Source organism: Oncorhynchus kisutch, linkage group LG15 (assembly GCF_002021735.2).
Source record: "Oncorhynchus kisutch isolate 150728-3 linkage group LG15, Okis_V2, whole genome shotgun sequence".
Taxonomy (NCBI): domain Eukaryota; kingdom Metazoa; phylum Chordata; class Actinopteri; order Salmoniformes; family Salmonidae; genus Oncorhynchus; species Oncorhynchus kisutch.
The window spans coordinates 24,457,453-24,479,648 of NC_034188.2; the positions used below are offsets into that span (position 1 = coordinate 24,457,453).

Consider the following 22,196-nt stretch of genomic DNA (forward strand, 5'->3'; position numbering starts at 1 on the left):
TTCTCTCCTCTTTTCATTCTCTCCTCTCTCTTCATTATCTCCTCTCTTCATTATCTCCTCTCTTCATTCTCTCCTCTCTTCATTCTCTCCTCTCTTCATCCTCTCTTCTCTTCATTCTCTCCTCTCTCCATGCTCTCCTCTCTTCATTCTCTCCTCTCTCTTCATTCTGTCCTCTCTCCATTCTCTCCTTTCTCTTCAATCTCTCCTCTCTCTTCATTCTCTCCTCTCTCTTCAATCTCTCCTCTCTCCATTCTCTCCTCTCTTCATTCTCTCCTCTCTTCATTCTCTCCTCTCTCTTCATTCTCTCCTCTCTTCATTCTCTCCTGACTTCCTTCTCCTCTCTCTTCATTCTCTCCTCTCTTCATTCTCTCCTCTCTTCATTCTCTCCTGACTTCCTTCTCTCCTCTCTTCATTCTCTCCTCTCTTCATTCTTCCTTCATATATTTCTCCCATTCCTTCTATGGCTCTCCCTCCCTCCATCTTTCTCCCTCTCTCTCTCTTTTTCTGATCTGGTAATGCTGCTTGTGTTCTCCATCTCCTCTTCTTGCAGGCTCAGACTCTGGCCTGCGGCGCTGTGTTATGAGTTATGAGTTATTTTTGTAATATTCTAGCCATATTTTTTTGTGAGGGAGAAAAATGATCCACAAATGATCCTCTGATAGCGTGTGTGCATGTGTGCTTGCATGCGTGTGTGTTTAAATGCATATGTACTTTTGTGTGTGTTTGGCAGGAAGCCCAATGAAATATATCCATTCGTTGTTGAACAAACAAAACATTTGTCTCAAGTCTTGCATCACCTCAGGGGAGGGATGGATCTGTGGAAATCTGCCTTGTGTTGTGTGCTACAATGCTAAACCCTCTCTCGCTTGGTTATATATTCTCTCACACACACGTGCATGCGCAAACACACACACATTCACACATGACAAGAGCACACACACACGCATGCACATGCACGCACACGCATGTGCATACACACACACAAACACAAACACACACACACGCATAAAAACACACACACAGAGAAGGGTGTGTGTGTGTGTCACAATAGCATCCCTGTGTGGAGACGTCTGGCCTAAAATGTAATTTACAGGTGGTTTCATCACCGTGGTAACTCAACAGCGGCCTCTCTCTTCCTCTTCAACTTGGTAGGGAGCCACAGAGAGACAAATGTCCCACAGTGAAACAGTTACTTCAGAAACTGAAGTTCCCCATTCTGTTAAAGTATTCTGGAAGTGAAGCATGTCGGAATAATCCCCATGCTAAGGTAGGCAGACGGACAGTCAGACATGCTCTCCCAAGCAGTGTAACGTAGAACACACACACTCCTCACTGCCTTCTTAGATGACAGTAACAACAGAAAACAGTAATAAGCCTTTAAACTCTTGAAACTAGGGGGCACTATTTTAATTTTTGGAAAAATAACGTTCCCAAAGTAAACAGGCTATTTTTCAGGACCAGATAATAGAATATGCATATAATTGACAGCTTAGGATAGAAAACACATTAAAGTTTCCAAAACTGTAAAAATATTGTCTGTGAGTTTAACAGAACTGGTACAATCAGGAAGTGACTCTTATTTAGAAACCTCTGCATTCCTATGCGTCCCTATTGAAAGGGATATCAACCATATTCCTTTTTTCTATGGCTTCCCTAATGTGTCTAGTGTCACAAGACATAGTTTCAGGCTTTTATTTTGAAAAATGAACGTGAGCGACAACATTTCGTCAGTGGTCAGCTAGTTGCTCTCAGAGTGATATGTGCATAATAGACAAATGCGGCCATTGTTTCTCTCGCTCCTACTAAGAAGCCAACTGACCCGATTGATATATTATCGAATAGATACTTGAATAACACCTTGAGGAATGATTATAAAAAATGTTTGCCATGTTTCTGTCGATATTATGGATCTAATTTGGAATATTTTTCAGCGTTGTCGTGACCGCAATTTCCGGTCGATTTCTCAGCCAAATGTGAAGAACAAACGGAGCTATTTCAGCTACAAAATAAACTTTATGGAAAAAAGGAACATTTGCTATCTAACTGGGAGTCTCGTGAGTGAAAACATCCGAAGCTCATCAAAGGTAAATTATTTAATTTGATTGCTTTTCATATTTTCGTGACCAAGCTGCCTGCTGCTAGCTAGGCATAATGCTATGCTAGAATATCGATAAACTTACACAAATGCTTGCTTTGGCTGTAAAGCATAATTTCAAAATCTGAGATGATAGGGTGATTAACAAAAGGCTAAGCTGTGTTTCAATATATTTCACTTGTGATTTCATGAATACGAATATTTTCGAGTAATATTTTTTGTCCGTTGTGTTATGCTAATTAGTGTCAGTTGATGACAATTCTCCCGGATCCGGGAGCGGTAGTTCCAAGAGGTTAAAGTGCTGTTATTGTTCAGTCCTCATACCCCCACCTGAAGCTGTGAGTTTGTTGATGCTATAGTTTGACATGCTTGTCCCCTGGACTCATTGAGGCTCAACTGTTTTTCATATTTACATAGACCTTTCTACACTATGAGAATAATAGGTACCCAGACGGGAGCTTGAGAGAGAGAGAGAGAGAGAGAGAGAGGAAGAGAGAGAGAGGAAGAGGGACAGAGAGTGAGAGTGAGAGTGACAGAGGGAATGTGCGAGAGAGAGGCAGAGGTACAGATAGAGATGGAGAGAGAAAAAAAGTGGAAGAGAGAGAGTGGCAGATGGACAGAGGGAGAGAGAGAAAGAGGCAGTGGTGGCCCGTGGAGTGAGACAGGGATGCAGCTTAAGCCCCACCCTCTTCAACATATACAGTGCATTCAGAAAGTATTCAGATCCCTTTACTTTTTTCCACATTTGTTACATTACAGCCTTATTCTAAAATGGAATAAATATTTTTTTCCCATCACACAATAGCCCATAATGACAAAGCAAAAACAGGGTTTTAGAAGTGTTTTCAAATTTATCATAGACACAAAAAAACGAAATATTACATTTACGTAAGTATTCAGACCCTTACTCAGCACTTTGTTGAAGAACCTTTGGCAGCAATTACAGCCTCGAGTCTTCTTGGCTACGACACCACAAGCTTGGCATCCCTGTATTTGGGGAGTTTCTCCCATTCTTCTCTGCAGATCCTCTAAAACCTTTGTCAGGTTGGATGGGGAGCGTTGCTGCACAGGTATTTTCAGGTCTCCCCAGAGATGGTCAATCTTGTTCAAGTCCGGGCTCTGGCTGGGCCACTCAAGGATATTCAGAGACTTGTCCCGAAGCAACTCGTGCGTTGTCTTGGCGGTGTGCTTAGGATTGGTTTCATGTTGGAGGGTGAACTTTCACACAAGTTTGCTGGCCTGAGCACACTGGAGCAGATTTTCATCAAGGATCTCTCTGTACTTTGCTCTGTTCATCTTTTCTTCAATCCTGACTAGTCTCCCAGTCCCTGTCCTTGAAAAACATCCTCACGGCATGATGCTGCCACCACCATGCTTCACCGTAGGGATGGTGCCAGGTTTTCTTCAGATGTGACGCTTGGCATTCAGGTCAAAGAGTTCAATATTGGTTTCATCAGAGCAGATAATATATTTTCTAATGCTCTGAGAGTCTTTAGGTACATTTTTGGCAAACTCCTAGTGTGCTGTCATGTGTCTTTTACTGAGGAGTGGCTTTCGTCTGGCCACTCTACCATAAAGGCCTTATTGGTGGAGTGCTGCAGAGATGGTTTTCCTTCTGGAAGGTTCTCCCATCTCCACAGAGGAACTCTAGGTCTCTGTCAGAGTGACACTCCAGTTCTTGATCATCTCCCTGACCAAGGCCATTCTGCCTCGATTGCACCAAGCTCAAGGAAGAGTCTTGGTGGTTCCAAAATTGTTCCATTAAAGAATGATGGAGGCCACTGTTTTCTTGGTGAGCTTCAATGCTGCATAAATGTTTTGTACCCTTCATCAGATCTGGCTGGATGCCCATTCTAACCTGGCAAATGCGAGGAGCTGGAATAGAGCGCACCGGGCTAGAATAGCGCACTGGAGACACTGTGCGCATCTCTGCATAACATGGTGCCGGACCAGTTACACGCTCCCCACGGTAAGCATGAGGAGTTGGCTCAATCTCAATCTCAATCTCAATCTCAATCTTAGCCAATCTCCTTGTGTGTCACCCCCAAAACATTTCTTGGGGCTGCCTCTCGGGCTTCCCTACCAGCCGTGTACCCTCATATTGCTGCCGTTCCTCCTGTGCTTTCTCCACCTGCTTCCATGGCAGGGTCTTGTCCCCTGCCATTACCTCCTCCCAGGTCCAGGATGTCCTCCACTCTTTCTCCCGGGGCCAAGATGTCCACACCTTTTTGGCACGCTGCTTGGTCCTTTTTTGGTGGGTTATTCTGTCACGTTCGTCATAGTGAGGAGACCAAGGCGCAGTGTGATGAGAATACATTCTTCTTTTAATAAACGAAGAACACTTAACAAACTATACAAAACAACAAAACGAACGTGACGCTGTAAACATCGAGTGCTGACCCAGGCAACTATACATAGACAATAACCCGCTAACTATCCAAGGCATATGGCTACCTAAATATGGTCCCCAATCAGAGACAACGATAAACAGCTGCCTCTGATTGAGAACCAATCTAGGCAACCATAGACATATAAACACATAGACTGGTAAAAACCCCATAAACATACAAAAACCCTAGACAGCTCGAAAACACACATACCACCCTCGTCACACCCTGACCTAACCAAAATAATAAAGAAAACAAAGATAACTAAGGTCAGGGCGTGACACTAATTTGCGAGGGCGCTAGACGAGTCTGCAGCACCCGGCCTCACCCTACTAGTCAAATGTCTACTGTTTGCTGATGATCTGTTGCTTCTGTCCCCAATCAAGGAGGGCCCACAGCAGCACCTAGATATTCTGCACAGATTCTGCCAGACCTGTGCCCTGACAGTAAATCTCAGTAAGACAAGAATAATGGTCTTCCAAAAAAGGTCCAGTTGCCAGGACCACAAATATAAATTCCACGTAGACTGTTGCCCAGTCTACAGTCTACAAAAACTAAATAATTTCGACATACCAATTAGGATCTGGCAAAAAAAATACTTGAATCAGTTATATAACCCATTGCCCTTTATGGTTGTGAGGTCTGGGGTCCGCTCACCAACTAATAATTCACAAAATGGGACAAACACCAAATTGAGACTGCATGCAGAATTCTGCAAAAATATCCTCAGTGTACAATGTAAAACAGTAATTAATGCATGCAGATCAGAAATTAGGCCGATACCCGTTATTTATTAAAATCCAGAAAAGAGCCGTTAAAGTCAACAACCACCTAAAAGGAAGCGATTCCCAAACCTTCCATAACAAAGCCATCACCTACAGAGAGATGACCCTGGAGAAGAGTCCCCTAAGCAAGCTGGTCCTGGGGCTCTGTCCACAAACACAAACAGACCCCACAGAGCCCTAGGACAGCAACACAATTAGACCCAACCAAATCATGAGAGAACTAAAAGATAATTACTTGACACAATGGAAAGAATTTCCCAAAAAATAGAGCAAACTAGAATGCTATTTGGCTTAAACAGAGAGTACACAGTGACAGAATACCTGACCACTGTGACTGACCCAAATTTAATGAACGCTTTGACTATGTACAGACTCAGTGAGCATTAGCCTTGCTATTGAGAAAGGCCGCCATAGCATGCTTGACTCTCAAGAGAAGAGAGAGAGAGAGAGACCCTAGGGAGAAAGAGAGACCCAGGGAGAGATCTGCTACTTTGTTCTGCGTTGTTAATCTCTCCCCCTTTCACTCCCCAAGGCCTGAATTCTGTTTTATTCATCTCTATTTTCTTCCTTCTCTGTCTTCCGTTCCTGTACCCATTCCTTTCTTCCATTATTTTGCTTGTTCTTTGGATCCACTTGTTCCCTCTCTCTCTCACTCCATCCCTCCCTCCCTCCCCTCCCTCCTCCTTCCCTCCCCTCTCCTCCTCCTTTCCTCCCCTCTCCTCCTCCTTCCCTCCCCTCTCCTCATCCTTCCCTCCCCTCTCCTCCTCCTTCCCTCCCCTCTCCTCCTCCTTCCCTCCCCTCTCCTCCTCCTTCCCTCCCCTCCCTCCTCCTTCCCTCCCCTCTCCTCATCCTTCCCTCCCCTCTTCCTCTCCCTGAGGCCCTGGGCTTCCTCTCTTCCTTTACTTTCTATCCCTGACAGTATGTCTTTAATCCCAGCCAATGCGGTGGATGTTTGTCGGAGATGTAGTTCTCTTGTTCAACATGTTCCGTTGAGAAGGACATTCTACTCTCCCAGGCCCTCAGGCATATTCATCAGTATAGGAAACAAAAGTCATGTTCTGCACCGAGCGCTATTGAACTCTCTTCCTCTTGGACGGTCGATTATCTTGTGTTGAACATGTCTCAGACACAGTAATATTAAATACTAACGTATAGAGATATTCAATCAGAGCAGAAGGAAGCAACCAATTCTGAAGACAATGGCAAAATGGCCTTGTTTCACTGAAAACATCAGAAAGTCTGAAACAGCGCATCTTGTGAGTGTGGTAACTACTAGTGGGTAGATGAGGAGATCAATTGTGTTAGGCTTAAACAAATCAAAACTTTAAAAGTAAGAATGAGATGATGATGACTGTGGCAGACAGAGTGTCTGCAGGTCCTGTCATTTGTTCTCCTCTCTCCCCTTTCTCTCCCTCTGTCCCTCTCTCCCTCTGCCCCCATCTTTCTCCCTCTGTCCCTCTCTCTGTCCCCATCTCCCTCTGTACCTCTCTCCCTCTGTGCCTGTGTCCCTCTCCCTGTCCCTCTCTCCCTCTGCCCCCTCTCCCTCTTGCTCTGTCCTCCTCTCCCTCTGTCCCTCTCTCTCTCTCCCTCTGTCCCTCTCTCCCTCTGTCCCCCTCTCTCTCTCTCCCTCTGTCCCTCTCTCTGTCCCCCTCTCCCTCTCTCCCTCTGTCCCCCTCTCCCTCTCTCTGTCCCTCTCTCCCTCTGCCTCTCGCTCTGTCCCCCTCTCCCTCTGATCCTCTCGCTCTCTGTCCCTCTCAACATCTCTCTCTGTCCTCCTCTCCCTCTGTCCCTCTCTCTGTCCTCTCTCTCTCTGTCTCTCTCTCGGTCTGTCCATCTCAACATCTCTCTTTCTGTCCCTCCCTCTCTCTGTCCCTCTCAACTCTCCCTCTGTCTCTCTCTCTCTGTCCCCCTCTCACTCTGTCCCTGTCTCTCTCTGTCCCTCTCAACATCTCTCTCTCTGTCCTCTTCTCCCTCTGTCCCTCTCCGCCCTCTCTCTCTCTATCTCTCTCCCTCTCTCCCTCTGTCCCTTTCAACATCTCTCCCTCTATCCCTCTCTCTCTCCCTCTCTCCCTCTGTCTCTCTCTCTGTCCCCCTCTCCCTCTGTCCCTGGTCCCTCTCTGTGCAGCGGGCATGGTCCCCTTCCAGGTTGGAGGTTCTGCCGCCATGTGCTGGGTCCGGTCCAAGCTTCAGTTCCCCAGCTTGCAGCTTCCGGGGCTCCAGGCCCAGACAGACAGATAGAGGTAAACATACGGTGACCACACACACCGGCTTAGAGCCAGCGTCCCCCTTCCGACTCAATAAAACATCCCGGGAATAATGGAAATGCGGGGCGAGAAGTGGCAGAGAGAGCAAAAGGAAGTGAAAGACAGACAGAGACAGAGAGGAATAAAAAGGTAGACGGAGGAGAAAGAGGAACATATCTCTGAAACCTATATTCACATACTGTCCTCTGCACATTCTGTATGTCAGTTCATATATCTCCACTGTCCTGGTGTGTTCCTATTGGCAGTGCAGACCACCTGTACACTTTATTTAACACACACAGGCGTGTGTGGCAGCATGCTCCTCACTGTCTGTTTGAATTATGTGTGGGGAAAAATATGGGTCAAAATGGAACATCCAACACGGTGGCTTCTTCATGCTTGTTCTTCTCCCTTCTCTTTCATTTTCGCTGCACTTTCTTCTTTTCAAAGACAGAGCGTAGTGTGCTGTGGCGGGGTGCGAGGGACTGTGTGTCTCGCGCTGTAGTGGTGTGTGTGTGTGCGCCTAGAGAAGAGATGAGATGTGACGAGCGCCTTCATCCTCCCCTCAGACGCAGCATTCCAGAATGCTCCGCCACTCGCTCTGTTGCTGTTTTCATCTTTTTTTTTCTCCCTCCCCATTCCCTCCTTCTTCATCTCTCCTTCCTCTTCGTCTCTTCTTTTTGTCGCTCTCGCTGGTGGAAGAAAAGAGCAGGGAGGAATGAAAGGAACGAGAGGCTAATTAGAGGAGAGACAAAAGCAGGGGAATAATGATGGGAATAAAATAGCTAATGACAAGTAAAACACAGAGCCTTAATGTCAGAGGGAGGCAGGGAAGGCACAGGGGGGATGGTTGATGAGGGAGATGGGGCATGATGAGGCGTACAGTGACACTTGTCTCTACTGAGAGAGAGAGAGAGAGAGAGAGAGAGAGCGAGAGAGAGAGACTTGAGGGGAATAGAGGACGAGTAGAGAGATTTCAGGGGAATGGAGGACAAGAGAGAGAATTGAGGAGAATGGAGGACAAGAGAGAGACTTGAGGACAAGAGAGAGACTTGAGGAGAATGGAGGACAAGAGAGAGACTTGAGGACAAGAGAGAGACTTGAGGGGAATAGAGGACAAGAGATATACTTGAGGACAAGAGAGACTTGAGGGAAATAGAGGACAAGAGAGAGACTTGAGGGGAATAGAGGACAAGAGAGAGACTTGAGGGAAATAGAGGACAAGAGAGAGACTTGAGGGGAATAGAGGACAAGAGAGAGACTTGAGGGGAATAGAGGACAAGAGAGATACTTGAGGACAAGAGAGAGACTTGAGGGAAATAGAGGACAAGAGAGAGACTTGAGGGGAATAGAGGACAAGAGAGAGACTTGAGGGAAATAGAGGACAAGAGAGAGACTTGAGGGGAATAGAGGACAAGAGAGAGACTTGAGGGGAATAGAGGACAAGAGAGAGACTTGAGGGAAATAGAGGACACGAGAGAGACTTGAGGGGAATAGAGGACAAGAGAGAGACTTGAGGGGAATAGAGGACAAGAGAGAGACTTGAGGGAAATAGAGGACAAGAGAGAGACTTGAGGGAAATAGAGGACAAGAGAGAGACTTGAGGGAAATAGAGGACAAGAGAGTTTGAGGGTGAAATGCCAACGACTATCCTCCTTTAGTGCATATAGGACAATAGTTCCACAAATTGTAGTGTCTGTCACAACCTGATCTGTTTCACCTGTCTTTGTGCTTGTCTCTACCCCCCTCTTCGTGTCGCCCATCTTCCTCATTATCCCCAGTGTATTTAAACTGTCTTCTCTGTTCGTCTGTTGCCAGCTCGTCAAACTGACCAGCATGTTTTTCCGTGCTACTGTTTTCCAAGTATCTGTTTTTCTAGCCCTCCCATTTCCGACCCGTTCTGCCTGCCCTGACACTGAGCCGCCTGCCTGACCACCAGCCTGCCTTGACCCAATGTACCTTTTGGACTCTGACCTGGTTTATGCCCATTGCCAGCCCCTAGTAATTCACTAAATATCAGAGACTCAAACCATCTGCCTCCTGGTTTGCATCTGGGTCTCGCCCCGTGTTGTTATAGCACGAACTGGCCATGACTGACCCAGCAGACTCAGACCGGCTCCACAACGCTGTCTCCTTGCAGGGAGCCACCATTGAAAAACATGAGGAGCTACTTCAGAGCTTTATGGAAGGTCTCCATTTGCTGTCAGGACTCCATGACCAGGGTTCTGAAACGTTAGTAGAACAATTCCAAGGGCTACCTATCAGGCAGCATGCCACAACGGAGACCTCCCGGATGCTCAGTCATTTAAATCAAATCAAAATGTATTAGTCACATGTGTCAAATACAACAGGTGTAGACCTTACAGTGAAATGCTGAATACAACAGGTGTAGACCTTACAGTGAAATGCATACTTACGAGCCCCTAAATGACAGTGCAGTTCAATTAAAGAGCAGCAGTAAAAAAAATAGGGAGTGTCGGTACATTGTCAATGTGCGAGGGCACTGGTTAGTTGAGGTAGTATGTACGTATAGGTCGAGTTAATTAAAGTGACTATGCATAGATGACAACAGAGAGTGGCAGTGGTGTGGAGAGGGGAGGGGGGGTCAATGCGAATAGTCTGACGAGATGTTCAGGAGTCTTATGGCTTGGGGGTAGAAGCTGTTTTGAAGCCTCTTGGACCTAGACTTGGCGCTCCGGTACCGTTTGCCATGTGGTAGCAGAGAGAACAGTTTATAACTAGGGTGGATGGAGTCTTTGACAATTTTTAGGGCCTTCCTCTGACACCGCCTGGTATAGAGGTCCTGGATGGCAGGAAGCTTGTCCCCATTGATGTACTAGGCCGTTCACACTACCCTCTGCAGTGCCTAGCAGTCGGAGGCCAAGCAGTTGCCATACCAGGTGGTGATGCAACCAGTCAGGATGCACTGGATGGTGCAATTGTTGAAGCTTTTGAGGATCTGAGGACCCATGCCAAATCTTTTCAGTTTCCTGAGGGGAAATAGGTTTAGCCGTGCCCTCTTCACGACTGTCATGGTGTGCTTGGACCATGCTAGTTTGTTGGTGATGTGGACACCAAGGAACTTGAAGCTCTCAACCTGCTCCACTGCAGTCCCGTATTTGAGAATGGGGGCGTGCTTGGTCCTCTTTTTCCAGTAGTTCTCAATCATCTCCTTTGTCTTGATCACATTGTTACCTACCCTTACCACCTGTGGGCGGCCCGCAAGGAAGTCCAGGATCCAGAGGATGCAGAGGGAGGTGTTTAGTCCCAGGGTCCTTAGGTTATTGATGAGCTTTGAGGGCACTATGGTGTTGAACGCTGAGCTCACATAGGTGCTCCTTTTGTCCAGGTGGGAAAGGGCAGTGTGGAGTGCAATAGAGACTGCATCATCTGTGGATCTGTTGGGGGAGTATGCAAATTGGAGTGGGTCTAGGGTTTCTGGGACAATGGTGTTGATGTGAGCCATAACCAGCATTTCAAAGCACTTCATGGCTACAGACGTGAGTGCTACGGGTAGGTAGTCATTTAGGCAGGTTACCTTCGTGTTATTGGGCGCAGGCACATGGTGGTCTGCTTGAAACATGTTGGTATTACAGACTCGGACAGGGAGAGGTTGATAATGTCAGTGAAGACACTTGAAAATTGGTCAGCGCATGCTCGCAGTACATTTCCTGGTAATCCATCTGGCCCTGCGGCCTTGTGAATGTTGACCTGTTTAAAGTTCTTACTCACATCGGCTGTGGAGAGTGCGATCTTGCATGTTTCAGTGTTATTTGCCTGGAAGCGAGCATAGAAGTAGTTTAGCTCATCCGGTAGGCTCATGTCACTGGGCAGCTGTTGGCTGTGCTTCCCTTTGTAGTCTGTAATGGTTTGCAGGCCCTGCCACATCCGACAAGCATCAGAGCCGATGTCGTACGACTCGATCTTAGTCCTGTATTGACGCTTTGCGTGTTTGATGGTTCGTCAGAGGGCATAGCGTGATTTCTTATAAGCTTCCGGATTAGAGTCCCGCTCTTTCAAAGAATTCCCCTGCCAGTGATAAATTTGTACAGCCTTCCCAGCTTCCCGGGAACCCGCTTACCTCCTCCTGAGCGCTATGTTGGGGACCCTGGAATCTGCCGGGGCTTTCTTTCCCAGTGCTCCGTCATCTTTTAGCTGTAGCTCTCTTTGTTCCCTTCGTACTGTTCGATAATAGCATATCTTATAATGCTCATGTCTGGTAGGGCGCTCTCCTGGGCTACGGCAGTTTGGGAGCAACAGTCCGCCATTTGCCTTCGTTTGAAGGATTTCATGGCAGAGGTGAGGAAGGTATTAGATTCTCCGGGCGTTCGGGAGAGAGAGGCGGCCCGAAAGCTACTTTAATTACGTCAAGAACCCCGCAGTGTGACAGACTACGCAGTAGACTGTCCCACTTTTCTCTTCAAATGAACTCCTTTCTCTTTTCCCCTTCGACTCCGGTGGGTCCTTAGAGTGACTGTGGGTCCTTAGAGTGATGTTGGGTCCTTAGAGTGATGTTGGGTCCTTAGAGTGATGTTGGGTCCTTAGAATGACTGTGGGTCCTTAGAGTAACTGTGGGTCCTTAGAGTGATATTCAGTCCTTAGAGTGATATTCAGTCCTTAGAGTGATGTTGGGTCCTTAGAGTGACATTGGGGAGTAACTGTGGTCCTTAGAATGACTGTGTGTCCTTAGAGTGACTGTGTGTCCTTAGAGTGATGTTGAGTCCTTAGAGTGACATTGGGGAGCGACTGTGGTCCTTAAAATGACTGTGGGTCATTAGAATGGCTGTGGGTCCTTAGAGTGACTGTGGGTGATTAGATTGAATGCAGGTTGAGTGCTGCAGGTGTAAATGTTCCAGGGCTTTAGGGCTGCAGACTGCACTAGATCTACTGGGGCCATACTTGCACACATTAAAAAAAGTTTACATTTTAGATTAGGTTTAAGAATCAGTCAATTCAAATTGTCAACCTAGTTACACGTGTTCAAAGGCTACATGTCAGCTGTTCCTATTACACAACCTGGCACATTTAGCTCTATGCTAACATCCCCAGGTAGCCGTGATTATATCATCCACAGATGAGTTATTTGCCTAACTCATCTTTTAATTTTACCTTTATTTATCCAGGCAAGTCAGTTAAGAACAAATTCTTATTTTCAATGACGGCCTAGGAACAGCGGGTTAACTGCCTGTTCAGGGGCAGAACGACAGATTTGTACCTTGTCAGCTCGGGGGTTTGAACTTGCAACCTTCCGGTTACTAGTCCAACACTCTAACCACCAGGCTACCCAGACTGGCAGGGGAGAGGTTAAAACTTCTTAGGGCTAGCTGTCCTGCTATCTGGACAACTTCCAGTGATACTGGAGGGTGTGCAATTCAAATAATTATATCGATTTACAGCAGCCATTGCAGCAAAAGCATGCCATGCGATTGTTTGAGGATGGCGTCCCACGAATAACAATTAAATATTCACTTACTTTTTGAAAATCTTCCAAAGGGTCCCAGCCATAACATGTAGTGTAATTTTGTTAGATAAAATCCTTCTTTATATCCCCAAAAGTCTGTTCAGTTGGCGCCATTGATGTGAGTAATCCACTCGTTCAACATGCAGATAAAGGAATCCAAAAATCTCCCGCCCAACTTTGTTAACCTCTAGTGACACCCCATCCCGTGAACGGGACCGTTGTCATCATCTGACACTAATTAGCATAACGCAACGGACATAAAATATTACTAGAAAATATTCCTATTCATGAAATCACAAGTGAAATATATTGAGACACAGCGTAGCCTTTTGTTAATCACCCTGTCATCTCAGATTTTCAAAATATGCTTTACAGCCAAAGCTAGACAACCATTTGTGTAAGTTTATCGATAGCCTAGCATAGCATTTTGTCCAGCTAGCAGCAGGTAACTTGGTCACGGAAATCAGAAAAGCAATCAAATTAAATAATTTACCTTTGATGAGCTTCGGACGTTTTCACTCAGGAGACTCCCAGTTAGATAGCAAATGTTCCTTTTTTCCAAAAAGATTATTTTTGTAGGCGAAATAGCTCCGTTTGTTCTTCACGTTTGGCTGAGAAATCGCCCGGAAATTGCAGTCACGAAAAAGGCGAAAAATATTCCCAAAATAGCTCAATAATATCGACAGAAACATGGAAAACGTTGTTTATAACGTGTTTTTCAAATGTCTATTCGATAATATATCCATCGGGACAATTCGTTTTTCAGTAGGACCGATTGGAGTAATAGTTACCTCTGTATTTTACGCGAGAATCTCTCTGGGAGCATCAGGTGACCACTTGAGCAATGTAGCCGGCTACGGGTATTCTTCAACATAAATGCGTAAAACTACGTCACAATGCTGTAGACACCTTCGGGAATACGGAGAAAGAGTAATCTGGTTAATAGCCCATTCACTGCTCAATAGGGACGCATTGGAACGCAGCGCTTTCAAAACATGAGGCACTTTCTGATTGGATTTTTCTCAGGCTTTCGCCTGCAACATCAGTTCTGTTATACTCACAGACAATATTTTTACAGTTTTGGAAACTTTAGAGTGTTTTCTATCCTAAGCTGTCAATTATAAGCATATTCTAGCATCTTGTCCTCACAAAATATCCTGTTTACTACGGGAATGTTTTTTTTCCAAAAATGAAAATACTGCCGCCTAGTCACAAAAGGTAAAAACAAGTCAAAATACGTTTCTATTGACACCTCAGATACCCTAAAATGTAATCAAAACTATAATATTTCATGCTGAAAGAAGTATGTTCAATAGGAAACCGATATTAGCAGGTGCGTCTACTGTGAGATTTTGAGATGTAAGTTGTTGTTCTACTTACCCAGAGTAAGATGAACTCATGGTTACCATTTTTTGGTCTCTGCGTGCAGTTTTGAGATGATTGAGTTAGCATATTGTTAGCTTAGTGCAATTTCTTGAAGTCTCCCAGTACAGTAGCCAGGCCCTCTCAAAAACAAGGAAACAGACCTTCTAACTACTCCACACCTCTGTGGTTGGTCATTTATAGTCTTACAAAGCTATACATAGTTATTAATATTTTATATTTGCTAATGTTACTGATATTCATAAAAAACAAGGTTCTATCCACTTCCTCAATTTTTCTTCGTTGTCACATAGAGATGAATGGAGATCGCATAGTCGTATCTATACCGTAACGGCGCCTGTGAGCGCACAGGCAGTGCCATTGAGACCGATACAACATTGAGATCTCTATAGTCAGTAAGTAGGTCAAAGACCACCATCTCGAAATCTCGCATCCCTTTAAGATCTTTGATAGGCTGATGAATCTGTTATAGTAAATAATCCCTGACACCTGTTGAGGTTAGTGTGAGGCTAAATGTGGCAGTGTATGTAAAGGGAACAGCTAACACGTAGCCTTTGGTCATGTGCAACTATGTAAACTATTTTAATTGGCTGATGCTTCAACTTGAACAAAAGTATGCAAGTATTCAAGTATGGCTCGCAAGTATGGCTCGCAAGTATGGCTCCACTGGGTTTTGTGGCTTGTGGACTACTGCCTGCTCATTGATTTAGACCTGCTTTGACCGCCATGTTTCTTTGATGAGTTTGGTCGGCACTAGTTAGTGTGTGACACTCTGGGACAATCGATTGTGTCCTCAAAGAACAACAGCTGTGAAGACTGCTATTATTGCTATACTGGAGTGTCGCTGGACTGGTACTGTTAGTACACTTTACTGGTACTGTTAGTACACTGGTCTGGTACTGTTAGTACACTTTACTGGTACCACTAGTACACTGGACAAGTACTTCTAGAAAACTGGACAGGTACTGCTAGTGAACTGGACTGGAACTGATAGTGCACTTAACTGTTACCTCTAGTACACTGGACTGGTACTGCTAGTACACTGGACTGGTACCTCTAGTAGAATGGACCGGTACTGTTGGTACACTGGACTGGTACTGCTAGTAAACTGGACTTGTACTGCTAGTACACTGGACTGGTACTGTTGGAACACTGGACTGGTACTGCTAGTAAACTGGACTTGTACTGCTAGTACACTGGACTGGTACTGTTGGTACACTGAACTAGTACTGCTAGTAAACTGAACTGGTACCTCTAGTGCACTAGACTAGAACTGTCAGTACACTGGACTGGTACTGTTGGTACACTGTACTGGTACTATTGGTACACTGGACTGGTACTGTTGGTACACTGTACTGCTACTGTTGGTACACTGTATTGGTACTGCTAGCACACTGGACTGGTACTGTTGGTACACTGTACTGGTACTGTTGGTACACTGGACTGGTACTGTTGGTACACTGGACTGGTACTGTTGGTACACTGTACTGGTACTGTTGGTACACTGGACTGGTACTGTTGGTACACTGTACTGGTACTGTTGGTACACTGTACTGGTACTGCTAGCACACTGGACTGGTACTGTTGGTACACTGTACTGGTACTGTTGGTACACTGGACTGGTACTGTTGGTACACTGGACTGGTACTGTTGGTACACTGGACTGGTACTGTTGGTACACTGTACTGCTACTGTTGGTACACTGTACTGGTACTGCTAGCACACTGGACTGGTACTGTTGGTACACTGTACTGGTACTGTTGGTACACTGGACTGGTACTGTTGGTACACTGGACTGGTACTGCTAGCACACTGGACTCGTACTGCTAGTACACTGGATGGTCCTGTCAGTACACTGGACTAGTACTTTCAGTACGCTGTTGCCTTTCTATAAGGCAGAGTTTTATCTCTGTCTTTGACAGACCCAGACAGACAGAAAGACAGACAGACAGACAGACAGACAGACAGACAGACAGACAGACAGACAGACAGACAGACAGACAGACAGACAGACAGACAGACAGACAGACAGACAGACAGACAGACAGACAGACAGGTACAAATGCTTGCACACACATGTACAAACACACACTACTTAAAATAAAGTTACATTGAAAAAAAATCCTTGTGTTGGAATTTGAGGAGAAAACCAGCCTATGGCCCCAATGTGTGTCGTACTTCTATAAATACTAGTAGTGGTGGGGAGTGTTTTTGATCATAATTACCCATGCCCTGTTCATGCCTGGGAACTGTCTCTGTCTGTCTGTCTGCTGGTAACCAGTCCCCTCTGTTCCAGTACACTCCCTAACATACTGTCCCTGTAACTAATCCCCTCTGTTCCAGTACCCTCCCTAACATACTGACCCTGAAACTAATCCCCTCTGTTCCAGTACCCTCCCTAACATACTGACCCTGTAACTAATCCCCTCTGTTCCAGTACCCTCCCTAACATACTGACCCTGTAACTAATCCCCTCTGTTCCAGTACACTCCCTAACATACTGACCCTGTAACTAATCCCCTCTGCTCCAGTACACTCCCTAACATACTGACCCTGTAACTAATCCCCTCTGTTCCAGTACACTCCCTAACATACTGACCCTGTAACTAATCCCCTCTGCTCCAGTACACTCCCTAACATACTGACCCTGTAACTAATCCCCTCTGTTACAGTACACTCCCTAACATACTGACCCTGTAACTAATCCCCTCTGCTCCAGTACACTCCCTAACATACTGACCCTGTAACTAATCCCCTCTGTTCCAGTACACTCCCTAACATACTGACCCTGTAACTAATCCCCTCTGTTACAGTACACTCCCTAACATACTGACCCTGTAACTAATCCCCTCTGCTCCAGTACACTCCCTAACATACTGACCCTGTAACTAATCCCCTCTGTTACAGTACACTCCCTAACATACTGACCCTGTAACTAATCCCCTCTGCTCCAGTACACTCCCTAACATACTGACCCTGTAACTAATCCCCTCTGTTACAGTACACTCCCTAAATCACTGACCCTGTAACTAATCCCCTCTGTTACAGTACACTCCCTAACATACTGAACCTGTAACTAATCCCCTCTGCTCCAGTACACACGTACGCACGCACACACACACACACACACACACACACACACACACACACACACACACACACACACACACACACACACACACACACACACACACAACCTCAAGTGAACAAGCACGTACACACATGCATGCACAAAATGCCCACAGACACAAAAATGCGAACGCACACACACATCTGTTCTGTGGGTTGAACTGTTTTTCTACATCTGTCTGGACCAATAAAAACTGAGACGTCTTACGACATATTACATAATTTTAGATCTCAACAAACTGTGTTTTTTCCTGTTTGACTCTCTTTTAGCTGAAAAACATGTTTTTTTTGTAATGACAGGTCTGAGGGGAAATGTTTCGATGTGCTTGACTAGTGTGTGTGTGTGCTTTTGTGTATTTGTGTGTAGTTGTGTAATGTCGCACTATGTAAATATATTTCAGTTTGTTTGCACTGTACTGTACGTTCTGTATCTTTTGTGTGTATGATTGGTGCTGGCTGGATATGTGGGTTTCCTGCCTTGAGTGGACGGCCTGTTTCATGGTAAACAGATTATTTAGAGCCTTGTTCAGTGAACCAAACATCTCCCCATTCCCAGCTAAAGCCGCACTCCATCAGCCTGATGGGAGACTAGACACAGCATTTTCAGACACTGTTCTGTTCTCTTTGTACACTCACCTCAATAGCACTCATGTTGACATCACCTCACCTCAACCTCTGGCCAGGGCACTAGAGAGGCTTAGTTGTACTGGACATGTGATGAAAACATACACACTCACTGTCGTTTCACTGTGTTCTTTCCCTCTCCACTGAGGTGAAGACGAGTCTGAACTGCTTAAAGCAGTGAGAATATGATACTTCCAATAGAAACTCTACAGTATTACACTGTATCACAAAGTTCTGTTCCAAAGCTGTACAACCAAAATCACAGCCAGGGGAATCTATTTGCCAGCAGCAGAACTTAACCCACTTTTAATACCTTGTTTTCACACAAGACATGTTTCATTGCGGCTTGTAAAGCCAAGAGTACTATAACAGTAGGAGGACCCAGCCTTATTTGATATATCACTAAAGTCTCTTCAAACATGGTGTGATTTCACAAGGCCTGCTGCTTTGCCGCAGCCTCTCCTGGCCTCTGGGTTTGGCTGGGAGGTCATGTGGTCAGGTCTGTGTATGACATAGACACAGGACAGGGTTAAACCAGACACTGGCTTTGAACGCACCTCAAAATGCTAAAACTCGTCCACAGGCTATTTATCTGAATCTTGAGTAATAATGCACTACCATGTTTGACAGTGTGATATTCTCAAAGTATGATGAGTGCCACTTAAGTCAACATACCCCTACCCTCAACACACCCCTACCTTCCACTGACCTACCCTCCATACCCATACCCTCCACATCCTACCCTCCACACACCTACCCTCCATACCCCTATGCTCCACAGACCTAACCTACATACCCCTACCCTCCACACCCCTACCCTCCATAACTCTACCCTCCATACCTCTACCCTCCACACCACTACCCTCCAAAAGCCCTACCCTCCGTACCCCTACCCTCCACACCCCTACCCTCCACACCTCTACCCTCCACACCCCTTCCCTCCACACCCCTACCCTCCATACCCCTACCCTCCATAACCCTACCTTCCACACCCCTACCCTCCACACCCCTAACCTCAGCACCCCTTCCCTCCACACACCTACCCTCCATACCCCTATGCTCCACAGCCCTACCCTACATACCCCAACCCTCCACACCCCTACCCTCCACAGCCCTACCCTACATACCCCAACCCTCCACACCCCTACCCTCCATACCCCTACCCTCCTTCCCCCATCTTCCACAACCCTACCCTCCACACCCCTACCCTCCATACCCCTACCCTCCACACCCCTTCCCTCCACACACCTACCCTCCATACCCCTATGCTCCACAGCCCTACCCTACATATCCCAACCCTCCACAGCCCTACCCTCTATACCCCTACCCTCCACACCCCTACCCTCCATACCCCTACCCTCCACATCCCAACCCTCCACACTCTACCCTCCATACCCCTATGCTCCACAGCCCTACCCTCCACACCCCTACCCTCCACAGCCCTACCCTCTAACCCCTACCCTCCATACCCCTACCTTCCACACCCCTACCCTCCATACCCCTATGCTCCACAGCCCTTCCCTCCACACCCCTACCCTCCATACCCCTACCCTCCACATCCCATCCCTTCCATCCACACCCCTACCCTCCACACCCCTACCCTCCACACCCCTACCCTCCACACACCTGCTCTCCACACCCCTTCCCTCCACACACCGACCCTCCATACCCCTATGCTCCACAGCCCTACCCTCCATACCCCTACCCTCCATACCCCTACCCTCCACACCCCTACCCTCCACACCCCTACCCTCCACACCCCTACCCTCCGTACCCCTACTCTCCACACCCCTACCCTCCATACCCCTACTCTCCACACCCCTTCCCTCCACACACCTACCCTCCATACCCCTGTGCTCCACAACCCTACCCTACATACCCCAACCCTCCACCTAGAATAATTAGGTCTAGACTGCAGTAAATCTAGAATAATGTGGTCTAGACTGCAGGACTCCTTGAATAATCAGGTCTAGACTGCAGGAAACCTAGAATAATTAGATCTAGACTGCAGGAAACCTGGAATAATCAGGTCTAGACTGCAGGAAACCTAGAATAATTAGGTCTAGACTGAAGGAAACCTAGAATAATTAGGTCTAGACTGCAGGAAACCTAGAATAATGGTGTGTAGTCTGCAGGAAACCTAGAATAATTAGATGTGGACTGCAGGAAACCTAGAATAATTAGATGTGGACTGCAGGAAACCTAGAATAATTAGGTCTAGACTGCAGGAAACCTGGAATAATCAGGTCTAGACTGCAGGAAACCTAGAATAATTAGGTCTAGACTGCAGGAAACCTAGAATAATTAGATGTAGACTGCAGTAAACCTAGAATAATTAGATGTAGACTGCAGGAAACCTAGAATAATTAGGTCTAGACTGCAGGAAACCTAGAATAATTAGATCTAGCCTGCAGGAGATCTTGACAAATTAGGACTAGACTGCAGGAAACCTAGAAGGACTAGATCTAGACTGCAGGAAACCTAGAAGGACTAGATCTAGACTGCAGGAAACCTTGATTAATGGGGTATAGACTGAAGGAATTCCAAGTTTTTGAAGTCAACAGAAGTTAAATAATTTCCCCCTTGGTGGTGGTGGTGGTGATGGTGGTGATGGTGGTGACGGTGGTGATGGATGGGGTTGTGATGGAGGTGACGGTGGTGGTAGTGATGGTGGTGTTTGTGAAGGCATTAATGTCTAGATTGTATAAATCTTTATGTGTTTTATATGTGTTTTATTTCTTAGTAGACATTGAAGCATACAGCAGAAATTGAATTGATGCTGCAGAGATACAATATGCAGATATAATGCGTCCCTGCTGAGCACCAATAACAAGATCATTGTCTGGGTTTAGAAACGCAGGGAAACTTAGTGTAGCTGGCTATACATCATCACAGATCTAACCTGTCTCCAACCTTAAGGATCAACTCCATTTAACCTAGAAAGAGGCCATGAGAGTTTTCACAAGGGAGAAGGAGAAGTGAAAAGTGTACCCATCCACTGGTTTCAGTTGAGGAATGACGGTAGTGTTGAATTTTTGTCTCTTTCTCTGTCTGCCTTTCTACGTCTCTGTCTCTGTCTCTGTCTCTGTCTCTGTCTCTGTCTCTGTCTCTGTCTCTGTCTCTGTCTCTGTCTCTCTCTCTCTCTCTCTCTCTCTCTCTCTCTCTCTCTCTCTCTCTCTCTCTCTCTCTCTCTCTCTCTCTCTCTCTCTCTCTCTCTTTTGGGTCAGTCACAGTGGTCAGGTATTCTGTCACTGTGTACTCTGTTTAGGCCAAATAGCATTCTAGTTTGCTGTTTTTTGGGAAATTCTTTCCAATGTGTCAAGTAATTATCTTTTTGTTTTCTCATGATTTAGTTCATTTAGCTCATGATCTAGTTGTGTTGCTGTCCTTGGGCTCTGTGGGGTCTGTTTGTTTGTGAACAGAGCCCCAGGACCAGCTTACTTAGGGAACTCTTCTCCAGGTTCATCTCTCCGTAGGAGATGGCTTTGTTATGGAAGGTTTGGGAATCGCTTCCTTTTAGGTGGTTGTTGACTTTAACGTCTCTTTTCTGGATTTTGATCATTAACGGGTATCGGCCTAATTCTGCTCTGCATGCAGTATTTGGTGTTCTACGCTGTACACAGAGGATACTTTTGCAGAATCCTGCATGCAGTCTCAATTTGGTTGGTGAGTTGTTGGTGAGTGGACCCCAGACCTCACAACCATGAAGGGCAATGGGTTCTATAATTCAAGTATTTTAGCCAGATCCTAATTGGTAAGTTGAATTTTATGTTCCTTTTGATGCCATAGAAGGCCCTTCTTGTCTTGACTCTCAGATCGTTCACAGCTTTGTAGAAGTTACCTGTGGCTCTGATGTTTAGGCCAAGGTATGTATAGTTTTTGTGTGCTGTAGGTCTCTCTCTCTCGCTCTCTCACTCTCTCTCTCCTCTAGGTGTCAGCAGAGTTATTCATGCAGGGCAGCACTGGGCTGGGAGTCCCGTCCGTGGGTGTCCAAGCGTGAATGCATCTGCCTGTGCTTATGTGCATGAGAGTGTGTGCATGTGTGTGTTATCGTGTGCAAGTTATCAGGAAGTCCCCGTGAAGTGGGTA

The 22,196-nt window shown here is 46.1% G+C and overlaps 1 protein-coding gene across 1 annotated transcript; it reads left to right on the top strand.

Annotated features, from left to right (window-relative positions):
• Positions 1-14,985: 14,985 nt before the first annotated feature.
• On the top strand, positions 14,986-20,008 carry LOC116353691 (extensin-like). Its single transcript, XM_031791378.1, has 2 exons — positions 14,986-15,009; positions 19,127-20,008. Exons 1-2 carry the CDS (start codon positions 14,986-14,988, stop codon positions 20,006-20,008), a joined length of 906 nt encoding a protein of 301 aa, XP_031647238.1.
• Positions 20,009-22,196: the final 2,188 nt, after the last annotated feature.

What these genes read in the sequence shown, in the direction of transcription:
- LOC116353691 (XM_031791378.1), top strand. Translation starts at nt 14,986, where the DNA reads ATGGCTCGCAAGTATGGCTCGCAA. An exon ending in CTCGCAAGTATGGCTCGCAA is followed by an intron (nt 15,010 to 19,126) that starts GTATGGCTCCAC and finishes CCCTAACCTCAG; the next exon opens with CACCCCTTCCCTCCACACAC.